At 37.5% G+C, this 26,935-nt stretch overlaps 1 protein-coding gene across 4 annotated transcripts in view; it reads left to right on the top strand.

Annotated features, from left to right (window-relative positions):
* Window positions 1-26,935, top strand: part of cyth1a (cytohesin 1a) — a 57,282-nt gene that overhangs the window by 6,891 nt on the left and 23,456 nt on the right. The window contains exon 1 of one of the 4 annotated variants that reach the window (XM_058768920.1): window positions 2,435-2,608. The exons of 1 other annotated variant lie outside the window; for it this stretch is intronic. In XM_058768920.1, coding sequence (XP_058624903.1) covers window positions 2,533-2,608 — 76 coding nt within the window. In that variant the 5' untranslated portion in view covers window positions 2,435-2,532. Of the gene's footprint in view, window positions 1-2,434; window positions 2,609-16,285; window positions 16,518-25,515; window positions 25,732-26,935 lie in introns of those variants that run through there. 2 more of the 4 variants (XM_058768921.1, XM_058768923.1) reach the window with 2 other exon arrangements.

The raw sequence follows: 26,935 nt of genomic DNA, 5'->3' as shown, positions 1-26,935 counted from the left end.
TGCGTGTGTATTTTTCAATGTGAATTATACATGAAACAGGGATATTCAGAGCTCTGCCATCTTTAAATCTTTGCATACTCAAATATTATATTGCATATAATATTCTAGTCCAAGAAGTAGTACCTTCTTTAAGAAGTATATTTGTACAGATTCATTCTTCACGCTCATGGAAAACATAAGTATAAGGCGATTTAAAAATGTTCCTGGCTATAATCATAACTAAATAAAATCCTACAAAAATACAGGAAAGCATGGACAATTCTTCAGTAATTACAACTTATTTCTAGTTATGTAGAGCTGGAATTGTAAAAGTATTTTTCAAGCAGAAGTAAAAATTGACTATGGTGGTTAGTAACTTTACTGGGAAGTTCAGTGTAGATTTAGTTGAAGAATTATAGTCAGACCTTTGCCCATGTAAGTGACACAAGTGATTCAAATAAAAACACAGACAAACAAGCTGTTAAAGATAACTTCTGTCATTTATTTTATCAACTTTAACGCATTGAAAATCACACACATGTGGAATATTCCAAAATGGGAGAAACAAAATAACAATGCGTCTTTACAAATGAGTTTTATGGGTGAAATTTCACATAGAGATGGAGAGTGGCAAAATAGCCTACACTGCATGTCACTAAAATACATTCAAAAGCAACTAAATACCATTGTCATAGTAACATAAAAATATTAATAATAAATGGTGGAAATTCATGAGTTCATTGATCAGATGTGGGAACCTTAAAACCTCTAAAGAGCTGCTTCAGACTTTCAGAAAGTGCCATTTATGAATGTCATTGTTTGCATGTCTTCAGAGTTGCAGAATAAATGGCAGCTCAAAGGGAAGTGACAGTCAGATGCTGAGTTGACAGAAAGGGCTCTGCTCTGCTGTCCTGTGACGTGTTTGATGTGCAGCTGCAGCATTTTCAGTCCCTGACTTTGCAGCTCACGCATGACGTTTGTCCCCCGGCGTCTCTCTCCTGCTCTCTGTACTCATGATTTACACTCTCTTGTTGACTGTGACTGACAGACAGCTAGACAGTTGGCATGCTTAAAGCTTATTGGCTGAGGCATGTTATGTGTTAGAAATATGACCACTGGGGTGATTCGCAGCTGATGACAGGCACAGTTGGTCATTGAAGAGATCAACATTCAAGGACAATAGTGTTTCTTTCAGTAAGCCACTTGTTACACGTCACATTTCAGTGCATGTATTGCTTTAAAAAAATATTAAAAGGGAGGAAATAGTTCTGGCAGACAAATGCGCAATAGCTGTTTCCATATATGTTTTCCAAAGTGTCTGATTATAAATAATAGATAAAACAACAAACCAGCAGTGTACTGATTACCACCCAGTACCACGGTATTTCTGCCACATGTTGCCAAGCAACAGTATCGCTGATAGTATTCAGAGGTTTAACCAGGCATAAAGTTGTGAAAATGTCTTTGGAGGAGTAAATTGGGGCTGTGGGTAAGTGAGTTGTTTTGTTCATGTAATATAATGTTGATGTTAATGTGTGTGGACTTGGTGGAATAGATCTGCTACACTGCTGTGGCAGAGCAAGTACTGAGACTTGATGCTCCCAATACATCCATAACATGCTGCTGTGAGCATGTAAGAAATACTGCTGCTGCACATATAACATATGTATAACATACGTGAAATTACCCTGTAGCAGATCTATACAGGTGGAGCTGGGGAAGGAGGAGGGTTTCTGAAGTGCGCTGCGACTCCAATGGCAAGCACTAGACATGTATTTGAATGTTGAGCAGCGAGCTCATTGGCTGCTGATACAGAAAGAACCAATCAGCTGCGTCATGTGATAATGAAGTCATTGTGCCAGATTGAGTTTGACCTATCGGACTGCGCCATCTAGAGGTTCATGACTGAACTTTGGATTTTGCATTTCTTTTTATTATATGATTATCCAGTAGCCCACATGACCTGGAAAAGTCATTTCAGTTGTTCATTAATGAACTATTCATAGGACGACAGAAATGTGGGTCTAGAATGTACATGTGATCAATTCTAATTAAAAAAAAATCTTGATTTAAAAATGTACAGGTTTTAGAATAACAGACACAATTTTACCTTGGTGTTTGTCCTTTTGCTTTTTTGCTTTTGTGTTTGTGTGTGCAGACTTCAGAGGATCTAAGAGTCAGTGTGTGTGAGAGAAAGAGGCAGATTAGGAGCAGAGAAGTGGAGCGAGACATTATTAGCAGCGAGAGGGGAACAGAAGCGTCGCAGTTCTTACGGCAAGTTGAGAAAGAGGAAACAAACACGCAAACTGCATTGTGAAGTACTGAAAGTGTCAAAGAGAAGTTGAGATTATCAAGCAAGGCAAAAACGCACACACAAATATGATGACTTAAAGAGGAAGAGGACGAGACCCATGGACTACAGAGCAAACGCTGTGAGACACTGAGACATGACAGGCAGGCTGGTTTGGGTGTGCTTAGCTTGACCCGCACGCTGAAATTGGGGAAGGGAGAAAAACCGCAAACACAGAGCAGAAAAACATTCACCCTGAGATCATGGAGAGTGTTAGTGAATTGTGTGTGTCCAGTTTTCAAGCTTTCTTGTGTCCAACGTTACCAAGGAGTATTTCAGGTAAGAGCTGTCTAATCTTTTAGAGCATTGTAATCTTAACCAATATGTTTTCTATTGATTCTCTGGTTAAGCCATTGCTATCAAAATTAGTACTGCTTAGCATTGTGCTGTTACTTTATGCAACCAGATTTCAAAAATTTTGACTGGTAAATGATAAAACGAGAAAAAAATCCAGCTGTCTTGCAAAGAAGGAGGGACATATGAGACCAGAATATCATACAGACTTGGAGGTCGGCTCATTTTACCTGGACCAATAAGCAGCATTGTCAAGGCATTGGTTGTTCAGTCACTCATAATTTATATAATTTTGAGAAGATACAAGTTTGCAGCCTTCATGTGGAGTGCAACAGTATTCTTATGCATTTGAATCAACATGTCAAAGCAGACGGAAGGAGTTTGTTTCTGCCTAATGAATCTTTATGGTCAGCTTACAGGATCTTTATTCTCACAGGCAGGAGCTGAGAGAAGAGATCAGTTAATGCCATTAAGGACTAGAGGCAGATGTAATCCCTCAGACCCAGTGCTCAAGAGAGTTTATGAGAGTCTTCACCAAAAGCCTCAAGATCAACTTGAGAAACTTAGTGTTTGTTTAGGTCTCATTACTTGGTGTCTTTGTCTCTGTCTTCAAATTTACAGTAATTGTTCACCCAAAAATGAACAGAAAGGCAGATATTTTGAAGAATAACTGGTCTGTTTCCCACTCAAAGCTATGGATTGACTTAAGAAGACTTGAGTCATGTAGACTACTGTTATGAAAGCTTTGTGATTTCTATAGTGCTTTTGCTTTTCTTTTTAAACTTTGAAAGATCCAGTCCCTATTTGTTCAAAGTGTGTGATTGAAACTGAATATACACTTGTATTGCAGTTCAAATTTTAAAAAGTATTGTTAAAAACTACATTTGCAGTTAAGGCCACTTAAGGACTTCATGACTGTTACTTAACACACTTGATGAACTTTTAAAAAGTGAACTTTGTAATAAGGTCATATAAAAGTGCCTTAATAATATTTTGTTGTGCTTTAAAGAAGTACTTGTTACATATTGGTGTAGGCAAAGGATAAATATGAGACAAATATCTAAATGCAGCAGTTTTTATTAAAGAAAACCCTCAACACAGCAAGCCACAGGTGCAACACAGACCAGCTTAACATTAATGATAACAGACAAAGAACTGAATTAAACGGGGTATAAACACACAGGACAAAACGGAAACAAAACTAAAAAAGGTAAACACAATTAATAACTATGGAGACAAATAACATGGAGACTTCACACAGGGACTAAATTAAAAACCAAGAACATGACAGTGCACTTTTTATGAGGTGTTGACCAAAATACTAAACTAATTGCATTGACTTCAAACTATATTGCGACTTCATTTCATATATATATATATATATATATATATATATATATATATATATATATATTTATTTTTTTAAGTGCATCATTTCCATAATAAGCACTCATTTTAAATGTGTTAAAATATACTTCTTTTTCACAAGGGTATGGGAAACCAATCAGTACATTATTCAAAATGTCATAAATCCAGATCTTGAGTCTTTTATTGGTCTAAGTCTTAAGAGATGGTCTGGACTTAAGTTGTCTCAGCTTCACCAACACCAATGCTAATGCTAGTCATCAAGATAAACTCACCACAAGCTTCAAAACTCATAAGCAAAGCTTCATTCTCCTGCAGAAGCCACAAGTCAGTGTGATTTTTAGATTCATTTTTTAAAACTGCTATAGTCAGCCCACTTCATACTGTAAGTGACCTTGATTCTGTAAGCATTTTCCCATTCCTTTAGGCATTTCAGAAAATTCAAATAAAATAAAAAAAAGTTGCAAACCACTAACCAAACCAACAAGCTAGTGCATCATGAGGATGAAAATTCAAGTGTGTACTTATGAAGACTTGAACTACTAAGTCCACTGTAATGATGTAAACAAATCCGACTGGATTTTTATGACTCTTTAATGTGTTTGCTTATCAGGAAATACCAATACTGGCTCTTCTGCTTTTCTGTAACATTAGAAATGTTACCTGGTAAAGTTATCCTTGCGGTTCCCTTTTCTATGTCTCAAATTAGTTCAGGTGGAACTCACTTCAGGATTGTGGGTTTTGTTGTAGTACCTCACCAGGAATGTGGAATTTAATTACACAGGGACTCACAGCGGTAAAGAAAAACAGCGTTCTTCAAAAGGTGCAGATTTATTGCGTGCAATAGGTATTTGGTGGGGTGACATTGGCCCAGGGTTAATTCCAGTTACCATGTTCTCTAGGCTGCCAGATTAAGGCAGAGATTCTAGGATTTTGTCACTATGTTGAGTCAGAAGAATGACTCCAGGTCCAGGAAGAGGGTGTTTATGGGACAGGAATTTCTGAACTTGAATACTCTGGTTTGTAGGTTGAGCTGGTGTGATGTAAATGTACAGAGGACCACAGGGGATTTGTTCCTGTTGTGTTGGGAAATGGAGCTTTGTTCGTAAATTCCGTCATCTGGTGGTGTTACAGTTCACGTGAGTTCATGTTGCTAAACTCTGCGACTCCATCAGCTTTATCACCCTCCCAACTTAAACAAATGACGGCAGTGAGTTTGAACTAATGTGTGAATGCGGTCAGAAAGCCTTGCATGACTCATCTAATGGCTGGATACACTTAGTCATAGCTGAATTGCCGATGTAACTGTTTAAAATAAAGTGTCTCCTTCTTATCATGGCTAAACTGAACATACTAGTCCATTTTATGAGTTTACAATTGACAAGGCCTTAGTTTCGCTTTTCCTCCAGTCCAATGTTATTCTGTGAATGTTTCCTCCAAAAACATGACAACCTCCAGCTAATTAGTACAGTGAGTGTAATGAAAATGTGAAATGAGTCCCATGATCGTGTTGCTTTAATTGCTCCTGATGATTATTAGGAGATTGATATCACTCTAATTAAATCCCTGTGTATTTCAGTGCAGAGCAGGTGCTTTGAAATTATAGCTGCTGTCCACTGTGTGACATGGAAATTGTTCCTTACGTTTTGATTTTTGGTTGGAGACAGCTGGAGGCGGCTCTGAACTGGGAACAGATGAAGACAAGGGCTCATTACTCTAACTGCTGGAAAAACACAGAGGGTTGTGGAAGAGGTGGACATTCTAGATTTAAGATTCACGATTCAATACTTATTGTATTTGTCCTAGCTGCTTTAGATTTTGTCACACTGTGCTCACTAAAAATGATTATCACCACTTAACATATGAGAGACTGTCAGGGGGAGAGAGTAAATGTGTGCTACAAATTTTGTCAAATCTGATAAATATACATACCTTTGTGAAAAAGAAGTACACTTTAGTATACTTTAAAAAAAGAGTACTTAAATAAATGAAATAATATACTTTAAATAAATGTACTTAAATGCAACCTAAATGTAATTGTTACAAGGCTGACGAGACGAGAGGCATGCGGATCCATGTGCAGGCTTTTATTAGGCAGAGACGTGGTCATAACAGGCAGGGTCAAACAATGGCAAACAGGTATGGCAGGGACAAGACAAAGAGTAAAACTTAGGGCAAGCGTGGGTCGACGATCGGCAAACAGTATCCAAGGGGCGAGACAGGAGAGGTAATCCAATACGTTAGCGATAGTCCAGGCAAGGGAAAACAATCCGAACAAAGGCAGGGCTAGGCAAGGCAAGACTAGGAAAACTAACGGAGCTCTGTAGGGCAGCGATAATGCATGCAATACTCGGCAACGAGGGAGAGAATGTCCAGGGTTGAAATAGTGTGTGTGATCAGGTGTGCATGTGATTAGTGCCATGAATGATTGGTGACAGCTGTGTGCGTGTGATTGGTGAGATGGCTGATGGGAAATGCAGTCCATGTGATGTGTGGTGTGAAAGTCCATGTGGTGAGTGACCGGGAGTGCAGACCAGATTCGTGACAGTAATGTTTTCAAACAATATTGCTTGTTTTTTATTAATTTATGAAAATGTATTATAGTTTAAACTTATATTAAATGCAATACTAAACTAATATTAAACCATATTTATTGTTTTTACCCACAGGTAGGATTTAAGTACAACATTATACTATATGTAATTTCAATATTAGTTATATTATATTTGAAACATGCTTCTGAATGTACTGACAAGCATTTTTGGTTAACTAAAATAACAGTGACAGTGGTTAACAGTAATTTCTAAACAGAAATGTAATTTCTATGTTGTTGTGTATTTAAATATTTTGTAATTACACGTAATAATGAAGTAACCATTTAAAATATATTTAAAGGGGTCATATGATGTTGCTAAAAAGAACATTATTTTGTGTATTTGGTGTAATGCAATGTGTTTACGTGGTTCAAGGTTCAAAAAACACATTATTTTCCACATACTGTACATTATTGTTGCTCCTCTATGCCCCGCCTTTCTGAAACGCGTCGATTTTTACAATGCTCATCGTTCTGAGAAGCGAGGTGTGCTCTGATTGGCCAGCTATCCAGTGTGTTGTGATTGGCCGAATACCTCAACCTTGTGACGGAAATGTTACGCCCCTAACCGTATTGTGATGCCGTGTCCCAGCGCGACGACACAAAAACAATAAAACCCATTATAAACGGGGCATTTGTTGCATTCAGTGAGGACATAATTACTGATTATAATGACTTATACTGTCTTTTTACGCGTTGCGCCGCACCACGCCGTGTAAACATAACACCATGTCTGCATTTGTGATCGTAGAAATGCCAAACAAGCACTACTCTACACTGCTCAAAACTCACGTTTGAATAGTCAGTAGCAAATTCTTTAAATATCAAAACGTACTTACAGGCTGTGAGTCAGAAGCACCAGACTGTCCTTGCGACGTTGGAATGGCCCCACTTTATAGTGTTCACATCACAGCTATTCATAGTGTTCACATTGTAGGCTACTCTCTCCCAGGTTCAGAAAACAGTCAACCGTAAAATGCGCTGCACACACTCGAATATTTGCATTGTACTGTTCTGGAACAGTGTTGTAAATATAACTTAATCACTGATTTCTAGTTGTGTACTCATTCGCTTTCACAACGAAACACACAGTGTCTCCACAACATGGCGGCGGCAACAACAATACTACAGCGAGAATAAAAGTTACGCCTTCTTTCTTTGCGTATACATTTGGGCGGTGTTATGCAAATCTTCCCACACAGTGACTTAGACATGTGGGGGTGTGTTTAAATGAGGCGTTTTAGGAGGGCGTGGCAGAGTCTTAACCTTTATAAAGAATATCTCCTTGGGTTTGAGACTTTAATCTTTGAAACTTCACAGATCTTATCTATGCACAAACAGCTTGTAACACTCCAAAGACAAAGGAAAACATGAAATCTCATCATATGACCCCTTTAATGTAAATGTTTAAAATTGTAATGAAGTACTTAACATGTGCTTTAGTATATTATTCAACACATCTGAACAAGTGTACTTCTTAAATACATGACAAAAGTGTTTTAAAAGAGTGATTTAAAATGTATTTTAAAGTAAAACTTTTATTTTTGACATTATTACAAGGTGCACTTAAAGTGTGCTTAAGTGCACTAAGTCTAAGAAACATCTAAGTAAACTATCTATAAGTACACTTAAGTGGCCTTCAATTTCATTAGGGGCCAAGCACCGCAGGCACCTCTTGTATCCGTTTCTTCTTCTTCTTTTTCTTCTTCTTCTTCTTCTTCTTCCGCTCTTGAGTCTATGGCAGCCCATAGAACCACTTGTGGGAAAGATGTGAAGTTTGGCACACAGATAGATAACTTAAACCCTCTAGCACAGGGGTGGGCAAACTCGGCCCTTCCAGGCCACTTTCCTTCAGAGTTTAGCTCCAACCCTAATCAAACTAACCTGAACCAGCTAATCATTGTCTTCAAGACTACTAGAAGGATACAGGCAGGTGAGTTTTATCAGGGTTGGATCAAATCTCTGCAGGAAAGTGGCCTGGAAGGGCCAAGTTTACCCATCACTGCTCTAGCACCACCAACAGCTCAAACTTGCACTTCTGTTCATGCTAATAACTTTTGAACTGTAAAGTTAGAAGCAAAATTCATTTTTCCTCTTATTCATTGCTTATTCGAGGCGAATGCACACCAAAACTTACATTTCTGCAGGTCAAGATTTTTGGCAATTTTGAATTATTTGAAAAACCTCTTTTTTTCGAAATCATCCTAGACAGTTTGTCTGATTTTTACCAAAATTGGCTGAGATCAACTTCAGACCATGCCGACAAAAAGTTAATAAATATTTTTTGATAGACCCATCTGTTCTCAAATAACGTGCAAACGAATTTGACAGAGAGCACACCAAAATGGACGTGAGGCTATATCTCCACAATGCTTTCGTGTATTCAGTTCAAGTTTATTTGTATAGCGCTTTTCACAATGCAAATCGTTGCAAAGCAGCTTTACAGAAAATTAAAGTTTCTACATTATATTTAGTAATATTTATTTATTTATTCACTTTGTAACGCCATGCCAGCATCAAGGCTATTTTATAATTAGTAATAGCGTATCAGTGGTGACTATCTCAAGTTGATGTCCATATGGCAGAAATGTACGGTAAAAATCAAGCAGTTAGTTAATGTCATGTAATCAAACAGACGATGAACACTATTAACAGCAATGATTATATGAATGCGATCAAACTTATAGCAAAATTTGATAGTTTTGAATGTTGTCTGAGGGTTGTCATCATTTGATGTCTTCTGAGGGGTTGGCATCATCTCTTTTCAGGTGTGCGGTCATCTCAGATCTTCGTAAGGGCTGGATCCAGACCGAAGCTTCTGTAATTCCTAGTTGCCGCGGGATGTCAGAGAGAGTGTATCTGAACCCCGAACGTTATCAGGAAGGCTATTCCAGAGTTTGGGAACCAAATGTGAAAAAGCTCTACCTCCTTTAGTGGACTTTGCTATCCTAGGTACTACCAAAAGTCTAGAGTTTTGCGACCTTAGGGAGTGGGATGGATTGAAGTGTGATAAAAGGCTAGTTAGGTACGCAGGAGCGAAACCATTTAGGGCCTTAAAAGTAAGTAGTAATATTTTGTAACTGATACGGAACTTAATAGGTAGCCAGTGCAGAGACTGTAAAATTGGGGTAATATGATCATATTTTCTTGAGCTGGTAAGGATTCTAGCCGCTGCATTTTGGACTACCTGTAGCTTTTTTATTGAAGATGCAGGACAACCAGCTAGCAGTGCATTACAATAGTCCAGTCTAGAGGTCATGAATGCATAGCTTTTCTGTATCAGAAACAGGTAACATGTTCTGTAGCTTGGCAATGTTTCTAAGATGGAAGAATGCTGTTTTTGTAACATGGGAAATATGATTTTCAAAGGACAATTTGCTGTCTATTATAACACCCCAATTTTTGACTGTAGAGGAAGTAACAGTACATCCGTCTAGATGCAAATTGTAATCCAAGAGATTCTGACCAAACTTGGTACATGTCATCATAAGCATCACCTGAGACTACATGCAGTGTTTTGACACAGGTCAGGAGATAAGAAAAATGGCTCTTTTTGTTAATAATAGCTTCTGAACATTTTGTTCAAATCATAAACAGCAGAACAGCACCGCCTTTTGTTAAAAATGTACCACGAAATGTTAAAAAATGCTAATAGCTTTTGATTAATTTTGATTATTTTAATGAAACTGGTCTTGATAGATTCTGAGAACGTCGATACCAATTATGCCATATTCTGTCAAACTTTTCAGTAAAATCAGCTCAGATCATGCTGACAAAAATCTATCAAAAACTTTCTGATAGACAAACCATTCTTGAATAACACATCAATGAAATAGTTGGCATGATCCCAAGCTGATTCTGAGGGTGCAACTTTTTGGCATATCGCTGTTTATGTCATTGTCATCTCACGCTGATCACAACATAATAGTTTGTTAACAGTGCCACTTATTGGTCAAAAGTGATAAGCAATTAAATTGTATTCCAGTGTCTGTATTTGTGATTTTAAATTTTTTTTATAGCCATTTTGACTATAATAACCTAAATGTCTTTAACCACTCATTGTTACAGTTGGTCTGATGCTCCATGCCATGCTTAGCTCCTCAATTAGCCTCTGTTGCCGCTTGCAGCTATATTTTTCATTGTATCTCAAGTCCAGCTTTTCAAAATATAGGCTACTTTTAAATTTTGAAGTACACTATACAAGTGCACATTCAATACAGTTAAACTCACATCTTTTTCACAAGTGTATGATGAATATGCACTCTTCTAGTAATTTGTTCGTTCAAGTCATGAGCCTGCATGGTCCCTCTAGAGTCCAGTGATAAACAGTGCTTGAAGATGTGCCGTGTTGGCTGTCTGCCCCACTGAACACCTTTGGGAGGAACTAAAACAGTGAGCCAGACCCCATCATCATCAGTTAACATCAGAGCCTGACCTCTTGTGTCTTGCTGAACATTTAATTTCAATGGTATGAGGAGAAAAATGAGTAATCCCTTCCTTTGCTGCTGCTGTATAACAGAAGCAAACTCTTCTGGGGAGGTTTTCCACTAGATGCTGAAACATCCACCTGCATGTAAGACCAGCAATTAAAAAAATAGAATTAAACTTTGTCTCATCAGGTCAGAAATGGAGGAAACTTTTGACAGTAGACTTGTAATATGTGTGTGGGGTCTATGTCCTAAAGTGGGACATTGTGTCTCTGTGGGGCCCTTGCCAGGAAATGCCCACCGCTTTAATCTCTCTAGCAAGGTCAGAAACTGAGAGGAACCAGCTGGAGAGCCAAATCCAGGATTTAGTGGATTACCGAGGCTCTTATGGCAACAAAATAGCCTTTATTCCAATTGATTTCCTATCAGCATCGAACGTGAGTTATGAAATTTACTGTATGCTAATGAAATATGGCAAAAATATAGTATTTGATACACGTTCTCCTTGAATTTGTCTTTACTTAAGCCTGCATATACTTTAAATTTTTCTTTGGATTATTTGCTCAGTTAATTCAATTATGTCCTACAAATGTACAATATAAAATAAGCTACAAAACAAAAAAGCAAAACTGGTAATAAACTGGAGATATTTCTGTTATTATTTCATGCATTTTTAAACCTTTATGCTGTTATTTTTCTGTGACTACTTGATTGATTTGGTGTTTTTGGACGTTTGACAACAGCATGGTTGCTGAACTGCTGTTGTATGGAGGAGTTTTGGAAAATAACAGCATACGTGTTTGGAACAACATGAAAATAAATAATTAAAAAACAACATGACATGCAGTAGCCTACCTGAATTTCATTCTCTGTTTGTGTTGTTCCATGGCAAACGCCTCCTGAAAGCTTCTTTGAGGCTGGATCTGATATTATGTGCTGTGCTGTAAGTTTCCAGTAAGAGCCAGCAGAGGTCACTCAGTGCATTTCTCTTCAAGCAGATTTTGGCCTGTGATCACAGTGTCTTTGCAAGCTTTAATGTCAAATGGGATTCACTGATGTTTTTTTCCTTGTCAACACGAAATCAAAATTGACAATTGAAAATAATTGCTTTTTTAATATTTAATTTTTTTTTGTTCAAGATTGAGCACAAAAGAAGATATTTTGAAGAATGTTGGAAACCAATCAGTTGATGGGAGCCACTGACTTCCATAGTATGGAGAAAAAAAAATACTATGGAAGTCAATGGCTACCGTCAGCTGTTTGGCTGTGTGCTTTCTAATGGTTGTCTGATTGCTGGCACATGCAATAGGCAGATGCTGGATTCGATCTGTGTGAGAGCGTTCATGACATAGCTGGCCCTCGTTCCCACAGCTACATTCCAGCGTTCCCGACACTGCCTTGAGAAACAATACAAGGAAAAACAACATTCCACAAATAGCTATGCTTGTGCTGCTATGATAACAAGCCAACAATCACATTTACAAAGCCATTTGAGAGCATGCATTTGGTCGAGTAGAGGAATCTTGCAGATTTCGGAACATACAGACCTGTTTTGTTTTTAAAATAGGTTGCTAGTATTTGCACAAACCTTTAACCTAAGAATTAACTTGACTCATAATCTTGACTCATGATCATGTGGCGCGTTGAGGAGAGGTGTGCTAGACTTAGCTAAGAGTTCATATATGCAATATTCACTTTGTGAAAGATAAAATGGGTGAAACAGATGGCTCCATTTTTCCATTTTCTTCAGAAAATGTATAATCTGGAATTTTACGCAGAAACTGGTATTTACAGCACAGGCATTTTACACAATAGCAGTAGGCATGGAAACCTTAGCAACAAATCATATGTCAATTTGACTTTTACAGTACATAATATTTACATAAATCAGATTTCCAGCCCACACATCTAGACATCTAATTTGTATGTTGAATGGACTGCATAATTCTGTATTGCATATTAGTCTGAAAGTTCGCTTATTGTAAAACTGACCTGACATCCGAAAACAAGGATTTCTTGTCTTTCTTGACATAATTGATGTATGTAGGTCAGTTGACGCACTCGGAAGACATTCTTCATATGCAGTACAGCACCGCTGGACAGAGGACGCATTGTTAGACTGGGACACGGCCGTGATATTTGTTAAACTAGACAGGAATGCTCTCTAGCTTTTGTGAAAAATAAGTGTACTCGATTGTATCAAATGTGCACTTGTACTGTACTTGAATAATTTATTTCTATCAGTCTACATTTTAAATAATTAGATTTAAATAATCTTTTTATGTGAATTGAAAAAAGTACACTTGTTTTGATGTGTTGACTAATAGGCTACTAAAGCACATGTAAATTACTTTATTATAATTTAACTGCAGTGTGATATTTTATATTACATTCAAATTTAATGTATTTTAAATGTACTAAATTGCAACTTAATCATAGTAAATACAAGTTTCAATAGAAATGACAGTTTAGTTTACTGTAAATGCTTATCAGTACATTCAACAGTACACTTTTAGTATTTTCAATGACAATATAAGCAATTATGAAATTGCATATATGTACTTAAGTCCTACTTAAGTGGGTAAAAATAAGCAGTCTTAAGTTCAAATAATTGCATTTAATATAAATATGCTAAAACATGCTAGTAACACCTTAGCAACCTACCCGGGTACCATAGCAACCACCTAGCAACACACTAATATTACCTTAGCAACTACATAGCAACCACCCCGAGTACCCTAGCAAACGCATAGCAACACCTTAGCAACCACCCCGAGTGCCATAGCAACCGCCTAGCGACACCCTAGCAACCACCCCGAGTGCCATAGCAACCGCCTAGCGACACCCTAGCAACCACCCCGAGTGCCATAGCAACCACCCCGGTTACCCTATCAACCGCCTAGCAACACCTTAGCAACCACCCCGGATACCTTAGCAACCGCCTAGCAGCACCTTAGCAACCACCCAGAGTGCCATAGCAACCGCCTAGCAACACCCTAACAACCACCCCGAGTGTCATAGCAACACCGTAGCAACCACCGAGTACCATAGCAACCACCTAGCAACACCCTAGCAGCAACCCGGGAACCCTAGCAACCGCATAGCAACACTTTAGCAACTACCCCAGGTAACCTAGAAACACCCTAGCAACCACCTTGAGTACCCTAGCAACCACCCTAGAAGCCACCCCAGGTACCCTAGTGTCTGCTCTTCTGATAGACTGTATTGCCTTTAAAACATTCAAACTTTAATCTTTAAAACTTTTTTACATATTTCAAACTACTTAAACTGAAAACCTTCAAACTTCAAGCTTTTGAAAGTTTTACATACTTTCTGGCTAGGCTTTTTTAAGCCAACTTAAAGTTTGTCTTCAAACTTTTCTATCTAGTTGCAATTTACATTCATTTCACGCTTGAGCATATTCTTTTAAAGTATATTATTTCTATAATAAGTACTCATGCTAAAGTGTCCTTTTTTTTTTTTTTTAACAGGTGAATACTCACTAAAACACAGGCTTTTCCTCTTCCTTTATTTTTTTTCTCAGTTTCTGTTCCTGAAAGCACTTAGGCTAAAGAGGTGCCCTCCATCATTGTTACATCTTTATTTATTGTGAAACATGATACTCCTCTCATCTCAACACGCATGAGTGTCTGCCTACAAAGACTTTAGATTTTATCTCAAATGGGCCGTGGCAACTTGATTATTTACTACACTAATCTCTGTACTCATCACAATGGCTAGAAGTATGAAACTATATTACAATAAACAAGAAACATATCATGTTTCCAATTATACATCCAAACCCAAAATTAAATAGATGACGCAACAGGTGTGGTGTGTTTCTCCAGAACATCATTAGGTGTTTTGTGACTTAAATCTTACATAATTTAAGAAACTGTTTTCACTGTCCCAAATCTTCTATTTTTGTAGTGCACGCCCTTCTTTTATTAGCACGATGAATCAAATTAACTTGACCTTTGTTGAATTTAGCTTATAGGTAGAATTGTGCAATATGCAAGTCTACAAGTACACCTATAAAACAGATATGAAAAGGGATCATTCTGCCGAGTGTACCTTGTACATAGCCGATCAGGTGTTATCTGTCTTATGTTGCTCTCGGCTCAGGGACACACACACACACACACTTGTTCAGGGCCGTTCTCTGTCTGCGTTCGTCATTCACTCTCCCTGCCCCCACCTACACACACTCCTCACAGCCAGCACAGGGTGTGGAGGCGAAACTCAATACTGCGGCTTTGTCTCAAACCCTAGTAAGCTGCCTACCTAGACAGCATTTTAGGGCATCGTATGCAAGCTCTCGATTTTAACATCTCAAAACCCTCCAAAGTATTTTCGTGCTTATTGAAGAATGAACTCGTTAATTACGTAGGTCAGAATCATTAATCTGTCATGAGGAGTTTATGAGGACTGCTGTTGGTGTGACGCACATGAGTGGCTGTCAATGGCAGACGGTACACACTGCGAAGTTTTGGGAGTGACAATCAGGAGTGAATGTCCTAAATTATTGTTTTGGGTGTACTAATACAGGAGTCACTCCCGAAATGTGATGAGTGGTAATAGTGATAATAACCATAACAAAGATTTGGTTTCTGTAATAATAGCTGTAAAACACTTTTACCCATTTAAAAGTGATCAGAGTAAAGGTGTAACCTTTTGTTTATGTTCTGTATAGACTGCTGATTTTAATAAGACAGAGCCTATGAGAGATTTAGTGGAAATTATAGGAGTTAAAAAATTATCAGACATTTACCATTTGACAAAAAGGTGTCAGAGTTTAGCCTAAACTCATCTGTTAAATTGGCATGTTAAGTTTAAAGCCTAACATAATTGTGATTTAACGTTTTAATTATGAGATTATTTCTTAATTCGTTTTAAATAATTTAAATGATCTTGCTGCCCTCGAAGTTTAACAGGCTCATACATAAGGAAAGGTGGAGGATTTTTTTTTTTTTTTTTCCAAAGACCACACAAGCTCTCGGTGTAAAAAGTGAGCCAAATTACATTATATACTATATCACGTTTATATAATTGTTTAAAAATTAAAAATTTGTCATATTTACAAATACAAGCTTAACTTCAGATGCATTCATGCTCGAATTTTAGCGTGTTTTGGTAATCTAACTAAATCTGCCCCTGTTCACGCGCTGTATTGTAGGCGGTGAGTGATTGAGCCGGGATTTGAGTCACGGCCCGTGTCGGAAGCGGCGTAGGATCGCTCGTTTGTCCGCTCGGTCTCCGTACGCGCTCGGGATTGGCCGGTTACGGTTAAAGACACTCCCCTGTTCACGGACGAACGCCCTTCCTCGACCGCAATCCTTCCGCTCTCGACTATTATGTAAAATACCCGATTCTGTTCTCGAAAGTTGACGGTAAAGTTGAGTTGTAGTAGTAAAGCGCGATATTTTGAGCTTTCTGTTGATTTATTTACGGTATCGAGTGACTACTGACTCAGAGAGCGCGATGGTGCTGAAATCCGAGGACGGTGTCGGTGAGTGACTGACGATCGGCAGCTGCTACTTTTGCCGAACTTATTCTTCATAAAAACACGCGCTTTGAATGCTCTGCGCTGTTTGTCTGTGTTTTGAGATACATTAAAAATCAGTTGAAGCTTGTCAGCGCTTTAACTCTTTTAGAAGTTGACATTAATAAGTGTTTTTTTTCCTATAAAAGTTTTATGTCCACAATGTTTTTATTTTGATTTAGTTGGGAACAAACTAGTTTTAAATAAATAAATACATATTATGCCCTTACTCACGGTTCTCAAGCGCCACGTTTGACAAAATATGGCAAACACATAACTAAACACCAAAAAAAGTAGGTTGAGGGTAGTCAAATACCATTTGTAGGCTGTTATTCAGAATGAGTGTAGTAGTGCTCTGGCTCAAGGTCTCTGTAGACAACAATAATCCCTCATGTGAACTCTCCATCATCCTTTCTTAGTTGCGTATGCAAGATATGTTGTGAATTATTTATTGTGAATGAAAGCCTCACTGGTTTTGATGAGGAATGAATGTGTTTTATTGTTCCATGATCCTCTTATTTATTCTCTTATTGCGCAAATGCCTCGACAGTATGCTTTCTGCTACTTGTGCTTTATTACTGGAGAATGTTTGTGTTTTTGCATGCGTGTTAAACCTTTTTTATGCCCTCACTTCTACTAATTCTGACTTTTCTATCTTTCTTGCATTTTTAGGCTACCTGTAATGTTTAATTTGTCTGTCTTCCTAGTGTGACTCAGACAGGCTGCAACTTGTCCAGACTCTTGAAGTCTGAGGCAATATTCAGCATACCATGCACTGAATACATGAAATATATGATTTCTCTTTGAATTCCCTGCTTTTTAAGCAGCATGTTTCCTGAACGTTTAACAGTATATTGTAACGTGCTGCAGTCATGTGTGTTTGTAACACTTGTTGTCTGATGGTGAGGAATGTGGCTCAGCTGTCTGGGTTTAGTGAAGGGGGTTGGGATGTTTTCTAAGAAGAATGCTGAATGTTGATATCTCAATCTCGCACAGCCAGACTTTTGACTATTGAGTATCAACGTAAAAATATTCTTCACAAGTGTTTCAAGAACCATCCACAAAGGAAGAAACCATGTTAAACAGAATTCATTTTGGCCCAGTCACAAACCACAACATGCAAATTTGCTTGAGCATTTCTTGTTTACATGCTACAAACAATCTCATACGAAACTGTAAAAAGAAGATTGAGCCATTTTCATATCCATTTGCAAGAACTTCTTCAGAAGCATTTATATTTGTACAAACCCGTAAACCTGGAAGTATAGCCTATTCAGTTTCTTAAGCTTTCATAAAATGATGTTTGATCCCAAAGCATGTAGTTACTAATATATAATTATACTTATTATATGTTATTATTACTAATATATAATTATAATTACTGCTAAATTAATCAATGTGAATGTAACTCCACTTCATGACAGGACTGACTGTACTTCTCCCCACCTATTTCTACTTTTTAATTTAAATAAATATATGTGAGATATTGATTGGTGTGGATATTCAATATTTGAAATATATTGGTTAACAGATCATCAGTTATTGTATATCCAGATTTGTCAGATTCCAAAGTTTGACCAACAAATTTACATACATATTTATACTTGAGTACTTTACATATTGCAACATGGCTGGGTGTTGAAAAGTACTTCTGGTTAGAGTTCTTTCCCATAGTTAGGGGTGTGGGCCGTCTAAACCGCCACTTGAGAAAGAGACTTGACAGGAAATGTCACCTTAAACTGAACCCTGGCAGGAAGAAGCCTTCATCTCACTGCCCTTTAAAACGTATTGCAGCTGAGGATCATGGGAAATGCAGTGCTGATTAATATTATTAGCGTGTGACTTGAGTTAGTTGAGCTGCAGTGTAAAATGGGGTGGTATTGATTTTTATTTTCTCAGCTCAGCTCTGCTCAGTTTCCTGTCTGTGCACTGTTGATTTTCTGTTTGACCGCTGTGGTCACGTGACTTCCTGTCATGTGTGCGTTAGGCGCTGTGTTAAGCAAGTGAAGGGCATGTGGGAAGTTGACTCTGTTTCATATACAGGACATCGATGTTTATAGTGGTACATTTAGGCTACATGCACAGCAAGCATCTGTGATATACTCTTGACTGTCATATTAAATAAATCCAACCATTCATCCTTCAGTTTATAAAAAAACACATTTGTGTGGCAAATGTGATTGCCTACTCTGCTCTCGTGTTGTTTGTGTCCTCTTTGGATGAGGAGCAGACAGTGGTGGCAGCGAATTGTGTTGACAAAGTTCAGAAATTTGGAGTGGATGGAAAATTTTTAAATGTCATAGAGTTCATTCACGATATTGTGTGAATAACACACATTATCCATGTGTGACTGAGCACAAGTGTACTTTGGTGAGAGAGGAAAAAATGCAATTTAAGGTGTTTACATGCCTGCTTATTGTGATTAAAATCAGCATAGGCCACATGTTTTATTATGATTATGGTTACTACACTTATGAGCTTAATCGCATCAGTTTGATTAAAGTATTGTGTTTACATGAGGTAACATTTAATCACGATATTACCCAAATCTCATTATAATTGCAGCATGACGGTGCATGTAAATGTAGGCTAGTCAATGACTTCATTATCTGTGGTGCTTTAAAACAATTCAAGCTTCAGTTTCATTGTATATGCTTTACCCTTTACACAATATTTGCTTGTTTTTATAAGCTGAAGCTTGAAAGCATTGACAGCATGCTTTACATAGAGCTTAACTGTGAACTCAGAATGTCAATAGTATGAGGATGACGCTTTTCTGTTCTCACATGACATTACCCCTGTCCCACGAACTGGGGTTAAATAGCCTAGGCTATTTTTTTTTTAAGTCAAATAATGTTCATTGTTTATAGTATTTAATATCACCTTCTATGCGTTTTAGATTTAAGTTGCCATTGTCTGTGATTTTGATGCATGTAATAGCAGTGCTAGAGCCCTTCAAAACTTTTGGATGGTGGTTTTTGTTAAATGGGTCACTTTGGGTAGGCTACGTAATTTGTGCTTACGTTAGACAATGGTTTAACTGTTTTGTTGAGTAGTGCAGGTGCTGCATTACCAGTTTAACTGGCCTACATAAAGCCCAGACCTGAAACCCACTGGTTCGCTTTCACTGGATGTTCATGCTGCTTTTCTTCATACAATCAAAATGGATATTTTGGACATTCTGTTTGACATAGTTTTCATTTATAGGTGAACTATCCCTTTAGACATGGTTTAAAAACCAGAGGCTAAATGCCTCTTCGTGAATGAAACAATTTGGTCACACTTTATTTTCAATTCTCGCTATTAACAAACCATTAACTATGACTTTTGCCTCAGTAAATTGCTAATTTGCTGCTTATTAATAGTTAGTAAGGTAGTTGTTAAGTTTAGGTATTGGGTAGGATTAGGGATGTAGAATATGGTCATGCAGAATATGTGCAAAAATGTAATATTAAGAGATTTTGTGAATAATTGCTAACATTTCCCATGGTAATTGTCACTATCAGATCGAAAGGATCGCGTCTCATTCTGGCTGTATAGTCATATGTGGTGTTTACTCATCAGATTTCTCCTGTACGCTTTACATAAACGGCAGGATGTTTACTCTGCAGAGCTTCGGGATGTTTGCTCAGCACAGCGGCCTGTCTGCTCCGGGCTCCCCTTCACAGATCACACATCAGATCTGCAGCAAAATCCTCCGGTGCCCCATGATTGTTTAGCTAGGCTAATGATAAAAATAAGTTAGTCTGCATTCCTCACACACAGCTTGAAACAGTCTGTTATTGTTGTTCGTGTTATTTTTGGCTTATGTCTGCTGCACTGATTCCCTGGCTTTCACTCGCTTGTGTGAGTCGTGTGATATTGAATAAGAGTTTGTATGACACAGAAATGTGTAATCTCTCTGGAGTTCTGCCCTCCACTGATTTAAGAGCCTCTCAGGACACACTGAAGCTGACGGATTCCAGAAAGACACATTTAAAGCTGATCTCAGGCCTTGATGAGCTGTCATTCTGATCATGCACTTATTAAGTTTATCAGCGTACATGAGCTACATACAGTGGGCCCACAAATGGAGAGATGTAAAGAGAAAACGTAAAAAAAAAGACTGATGTTGACATGAACACATTTTACATTTGTACTATAAAAAAAAATTGAAGTAGTACTGTCAAACGATTAATCGTGATTAATCGCATCCAAAATAAAAGTTTTTGTTTACATAATATATGTGTGTGTACTGTGTATATTTATGTATATATAAATACATACACATGGATGTATATATTTCAGAAAAATATGCTAATTTTATTAACACGCGATTAACGCAGTGCACATTTTCTATTTGACCCGTGGCCTAGCCCGTTGTTGGAGAAATGGAGATGCACAGTGTTGCCAACTTAGCGACATTGCAGACGCCTTTAGCGCCTTTTTTCCCTTCTAAAAAGCGCCCAAACCTTATTTAGTTTCTTTAGACTCGCCGTTACTGCCGCGCGAGGTCTTGCTTTCCCAGCGCGCGCACACACTTCTCTCTCTCTCTCTCTCTGCATCTGCTCTGTTCAGCGAGCGACGGGGAGGAGCTACGCTTTCAGTTAAACACAAATATTATGCTGCCTCTCTAATTTTACATGCAAGTATAGCCGAAATCACATCACAGCTGTTGTCTTTATCTTGTGTATTTGATTTCATCAGACGACGGCTCGATTATCAGGATTTTTGTGCTTAACAGATTAACATCTTGGAAGGGAGATCTGGTTATGTGGTCTTAAGGGGTCGCGTTTCAATCACTATTTCATATTCATTCCGTTGTCTGACAACAGAAACAGTGAAATACAGTATATCAATGAAAACAGTTTTATTGAGAATTTAGCTGCATCAAAATACAGTATGTGGCACAGAGAGGCATATATTTAGCATGTTCAGAAGAAGTGAGCTGCCCTGTCATGCAAAAATGTAAACAGGTTTGCGTAAGTAAATTGCTCAGTGCAAAGAAAGAGAAATATTGGGAACCTGGTATTTCTTTTTTCATGTGTCTAGACATGAACAAGTTCTTTGAAAAACAATCATGACCTTTGAAACATGTCTAGTCCTCATGCTCTATGTTGACTATGGTTTCAATAATAATAAACATACATTTGCATAAAGCATCCATATTTGTCCATGCCCATGTTGATTAGAATATAAAAAATTGAAAAGTATTAATTTAAGGTATATTTAGAACAAATACAAATGTGCGATTAAGTTGCGATTAATCACGAGTTAACTCATGACAATCAAGTCATTAATTGCGATTAAATATTTGAATCGATTGACAGCCCTAATATTTATATATAATATAATCTAAATATATACTATATATAAAATATATACTATATATATGTGTGTGTGTGTGTATATATATATATATATATATATATATATATATATTTTTTTTTTAAATATATACTGTATGTGTGTGTATTTATATATACATAATAAATGTACACAGTACACACACATATATTATGTAAAAAAAAAACTTATTTTGGATGCGATTAATCACGATTAATCGTTTGAGAGCACTGCTTTGAATTTATACACTAAAAAAACTCAGCAGCTGTAGTTACCAGAACTTTACTGTAAATGGTAATTGATTCATTAATTTGGTAATATACCAAATTACTAAAATCTGTTTTTACTATTATAATATACTGGCATTGGCACCTACCTTAAAAACCCAGATGGTAAAGAAAAAGCCACACTGTGAATCAAAATTCATCACAAGTAGCTTTAAATAGCCACAAGGTAAATTCGAATAAATAGAAGGTGCTCTGTGTCAAATATGCAAATATAAAACAAAACTTAATGCAATAAACATTAATGTAACATCATAAGATCTTACATAAAATGTGCATAACTAAGAAACTTACGCTGCCAAAAACTGTAAATGTACCAGTATTTTACTGTAAAATTACATGGAATGTTCCATTTGATATAATATAGTTTTTCACTGTATAGAGTAAGGGAACTTACCATTAACCAATTAACATATTTGGAAACACTTTATTTTAGGGTCTCTTAACTAGTAACTTATTAGCAGTGGTGCACATAAGTGGTCCACAGGTCCGCATGCGCGACCAAAATTAAAAATGTGCTGTGTAAATTAGGGCTGCAACAACGAATCGATTAAATCGATAAAAATCGATTACTAAAAGCGTTGGCAACGAATTTCATAATCAATTCGTTGTGTCGCGCGACGCGAGACGCTTGATTATTAAAAAAAAAAAAAAACTTTAGTTGAGCGCGGAGCGGAGTGAACACACTCGGTCTCTCTCGCGCACAGATGGTAGCAGAGTTTGGCGCCTCATAAATAAATTTAAAAAAACGAGCGGAGGTAGAGGAAAGATACATGGCGGAGGCAGAGAAATCCGTGCGACCCAAGTCATCCAAGGTGTGGGAGCAGGGGCGGCGTTTGCGTATGGCAGAGTATGGCAGTTGCCATACCCTAGCCCAGTCAGGTGCTGTGAAAAATTATCCAAACTTGAGTCGCTTATAATTCGTTTTTATTATTTTAAATCGGAGAGTTTTAAAAATAGTAAACCAATGATAAGCACTAAAATAACTTGTCAGTAAAACTGTAACGCCATTGGATCATCGAGCTCTCAGCGAGACCTCGTAACTTCACCCGCCTCCGTTCAGATTGACGCGCGCGCACAGCCTGGAGAAGATGAGATCTCTGCTTTTTCGCAATGCAAGGGTGAATAAATAATTGGTGTTTGAGTAGTACAGCGTTTTCTTTACTCAAACACTATGTCAGTAAAGGATAATGTTTTTGTGTGTTTGAAGAGTGGAGAAGAATTAGTTATTTGCTGTCTATATACGTTTTAAATATCCTGTGCATTATGTGCATAAGCGCTTAATTTGAGATTTTGGCCAAGTGTATTAAACAACAAGAAAAAACTAAGCGCCCATATAGCTACAATCAAAGTTATATAACCTGTAAAAGTTGATGAAAGCATAATGCAATGCACTTGCTGCTTCAGATAACAGTTACAGCCGTTCTAATGACAGACAAAACACTCCATCTCCGTCATTCTCTGGTCAAAAACATTATTAACTCCATTTGAGCTTGATTTTCATATAATGTTAAGTGCAAATGTCTGATACAATACCAACGCTAACGACGCAGTGTTAAATTATTTAATTTTTTGCACTTTTCCCCCCCCCCAAAAAGTCTATATATTTGGCAGATGTAAAGCATACATGTGTCCATTTTTATTTTATTATAACAGCTCAGGGATGTTCAAGGAGCAACATGTTTGTGCACTTTCTAAAGATTTTAGTTCTGTTTTTGAATAAAGGGTTGGAAATGAATGCTTTTCTTTTTTCTTTTTCTTTAAATCCGATTCATCGATTAATCGAAAAATTAATCGACAGATTAATCGATTATTAAGATAATCGTTAGTTGCAGCCCTAGTGTAAATAAGTTCTGACAGCGTATTTGCGTATCGACATGGTTGACAGCTGTTAATGCACAAATACCATTTTAGATCGACAAACTGTACTGTATAAGATTTCTACCAAAACTGAAAGCATAATCTAGGCTACCTGCTGCCGTTTTCAAAGCAAAACTGTCTGTGACATTTCATTCACTGACGCTACTTGCCGGCAACCCGCCAAAATAAAGGCTCCCTGATTTTACGTTTGAAAATGATGAAAATTAAAATTAAAATAATGATAATAATAAAAATAATAATAAACATATTAGCATTTTATTTTTAAGTTTACTATAAAATAATTGCATTTGTATGTAATACTCCCTTTTTATTTTAAAATAAAATAGTATTATCACACTTGATTATTTAGTTTATTATTTTTAGTTAGTTATTTTATAAAAAAACAAACAAAAAAAAACTAAATAAAGTGCAATAATATTATTATCACTATTATTAATACATTTTTTTTTATAGTTATATTTTATGGGTCACACTACATGCCATAGCCCGTTTGAGGACCAAACCAAATCTCCAGGTCCTCATATGAGAACCAGGCTGAAAAACTTATGTGCACCCCTGCTTATTAGCATGCACATTACTAGAATATTAGCCATTTGTAGTAATTAAACACATATTAATGCCTTATTCTACATGACCTTATTCTACATCCCTAATCCTACCCAATACCTAAACTTAACAACTACCTTACTAACTATTAATAAGCAGCAAATTAGGAATTTATTGAGGGAAATTGAATAAGTGTTCCCTATTCTAAAGTGTTACCACATATTTTTACTGTAGAATTATGTTCTTTTACCATTGAAATTATGATTGATTTTAGTGACCAAATACATTTGTAGGGACTTGCATAGAAATTAAACCCATGACCTTTACATTGATAGTGCTATGCTCTGTTTGAACTACGTCAGCGTTACATTTACACTACAAATAGTCTGTGCGAGTGACGTGAATGTGACTCATTGGCCTGAGTGAGACCGATGACATTTCCTTCCCTGCTTGCCCTCGTCATATGAACACAGCACTTCACACACCGAGATAACGTGGCTCTAAGATAATGCAGCTTTGCAAATGATTAAACAGTAGTGAGAGACACCTAAATCAAGTAAAACTCTGGTTGGTCAGATTGTATGTCCTGAGAGTTTAATGTGGAATGTGCTGTGTGGACCAGAATGACAATATGAGACTAAATTATGAATTAAACATTATAAAAAAAGCTCATTGTTCTCTTTGTCCTTTGGCTGGCACTGATATAACTTGAGCCACGTAACGGGATCCCTCTTGTGGACAGTGTATCTGCTTGATCTATAAAAAAAATGGGGTGAGCAAATTAGGAGTGAACATCTGCAAGAAAGACTAGAGAATGACCACTAGATGGGGCTTCCTTGTTTGTGATGGCATGATGTCTGAGAGAGAGGAGGGAGGAGAGAGAGATAGACAGAGTGTGGGATGGAGAGGAGAGGAGTGTCTACACATGGACTTCAGCAGTATGTGAAATGTGTCTTCCTGTTCCTCGGTTTGCTCTCTCTGCTGTTCTAAACACTCGACTGCCGCTTCTTACCTGGATATGTAGTCTGGGTTGAGTTTATCTGTGGTTGTGCTGCTAACTTGGAAGATGAAGAAGAAGAGAGAGTGAACAGAAGTGGACAGATATCAGAACGACGGATTGATTTCACTAAAAATTGCAGAACCGGGTCAGTTTGCTGTAATACTTAAATGGCTGGACTTGGCTGGGATTTTGGAAATGTTGAGACTTTGTGATGTTTCAAGTATGACGTTACATTTTCTTTGCTGTAGAATGAATGCGAGTGTCTGTAATATGTACTGTTTTATATATTGAGTGGTTTGATTGCATTCAGAAGGATCATTTGTGGACTCGAGTAAACTCTCTGCGGTGATTAGTGTCTGTTGAGCATGTGAGGTTAGTGGCACATGGCTTCTCATCACAGTCATCTGTTCCATTCCTGATGCGTCTAGCAGTCACTGACCAACCATCAGCTTCATTTCATCCATCCACAGGAGTTATTGCATGTCTGTGAGGAGTTGTATGAGTACTAATTACACTCATTCATGTTCAGATGAAGAATGTAAGGACAGAAAATATGTGGTCGGCAGGTATGTTGTAATATATGTAAAGATATTATTGCAGGTATGTTTTGTCAGGAGATTTCTGAAACAATCCTCAGCTGTAGCCAAACTCAGGCAGAAAAGTGCTGTGAGGAAAGGTATTGTCTCATTTATCCAGAGGATAGTTGCAGTGGTGGCTTTATGGAGTTCAGTGATCAATGATCTGCCCACTGCTTCTGTGTTCGTCTGCCAAGCAGTCCCACGCGGCCCTTGGAAATGCTGGACTCTGTATTTTTCAGCAGGTCAGAACCGGTCCTCGCTCCATTAAAGTGAGGCCAGTGCCTTGAACAATGACCCTATACATGCAGTGAATGTGTTTCTTAGTACTTCAGTCTCTTAGGGTCATGCTACCAGAGGTCAGGTATTGGTCAGTACCTCTGCAAGTGCCATTCTATGTGTTATGCTTTGGAAGTACAACCAAAGAGATAAAAACATGATAGTATTTGGCACATTCAGTTCCTGAGTTGTTGCATTTCTAACATTGTAAACAGCTGCTGCTAGTTAACAGAGGTATTCACACTGATTAGGCAAATGTTTCACAGTTTGGACTCAATAGTACAATTTTAAAAGGACCTAGATTGGGAAAGGGGTAAAACTCAACCAAGCGAATAAACCATATTTGCAAATAAACACACGGAAACACAGAAGTGTCTTTGGGTGATGACCAGTTTTTTTGAGTAGGCTAAATGTTTAATGTTTACAGGCTGGCAGGACAGTGGCCCCTTTACAGAGATTTAAAACCAAGCAGGTTCTACTGAAGACACTATGCAA

The sequence above is a fragment of the Onychostoma macrolepis genome, chromosome 03 (genome assembly GCF_012432095.1).
Source record: "Onychostoma macrolepis isolate SWU-2019 chromosome 03, ASM1243209v1, whole genome shotgun sequence".
NCBI lineage: Eukaryota > Metazoa > Chordata > Actinopteri > Cypriniformes > Cyprinidae > Onychostoma > Onychostoma macrolepis.
This window is presented reverse-complemented; position numbering and strand designations above follow the sequence as displayed.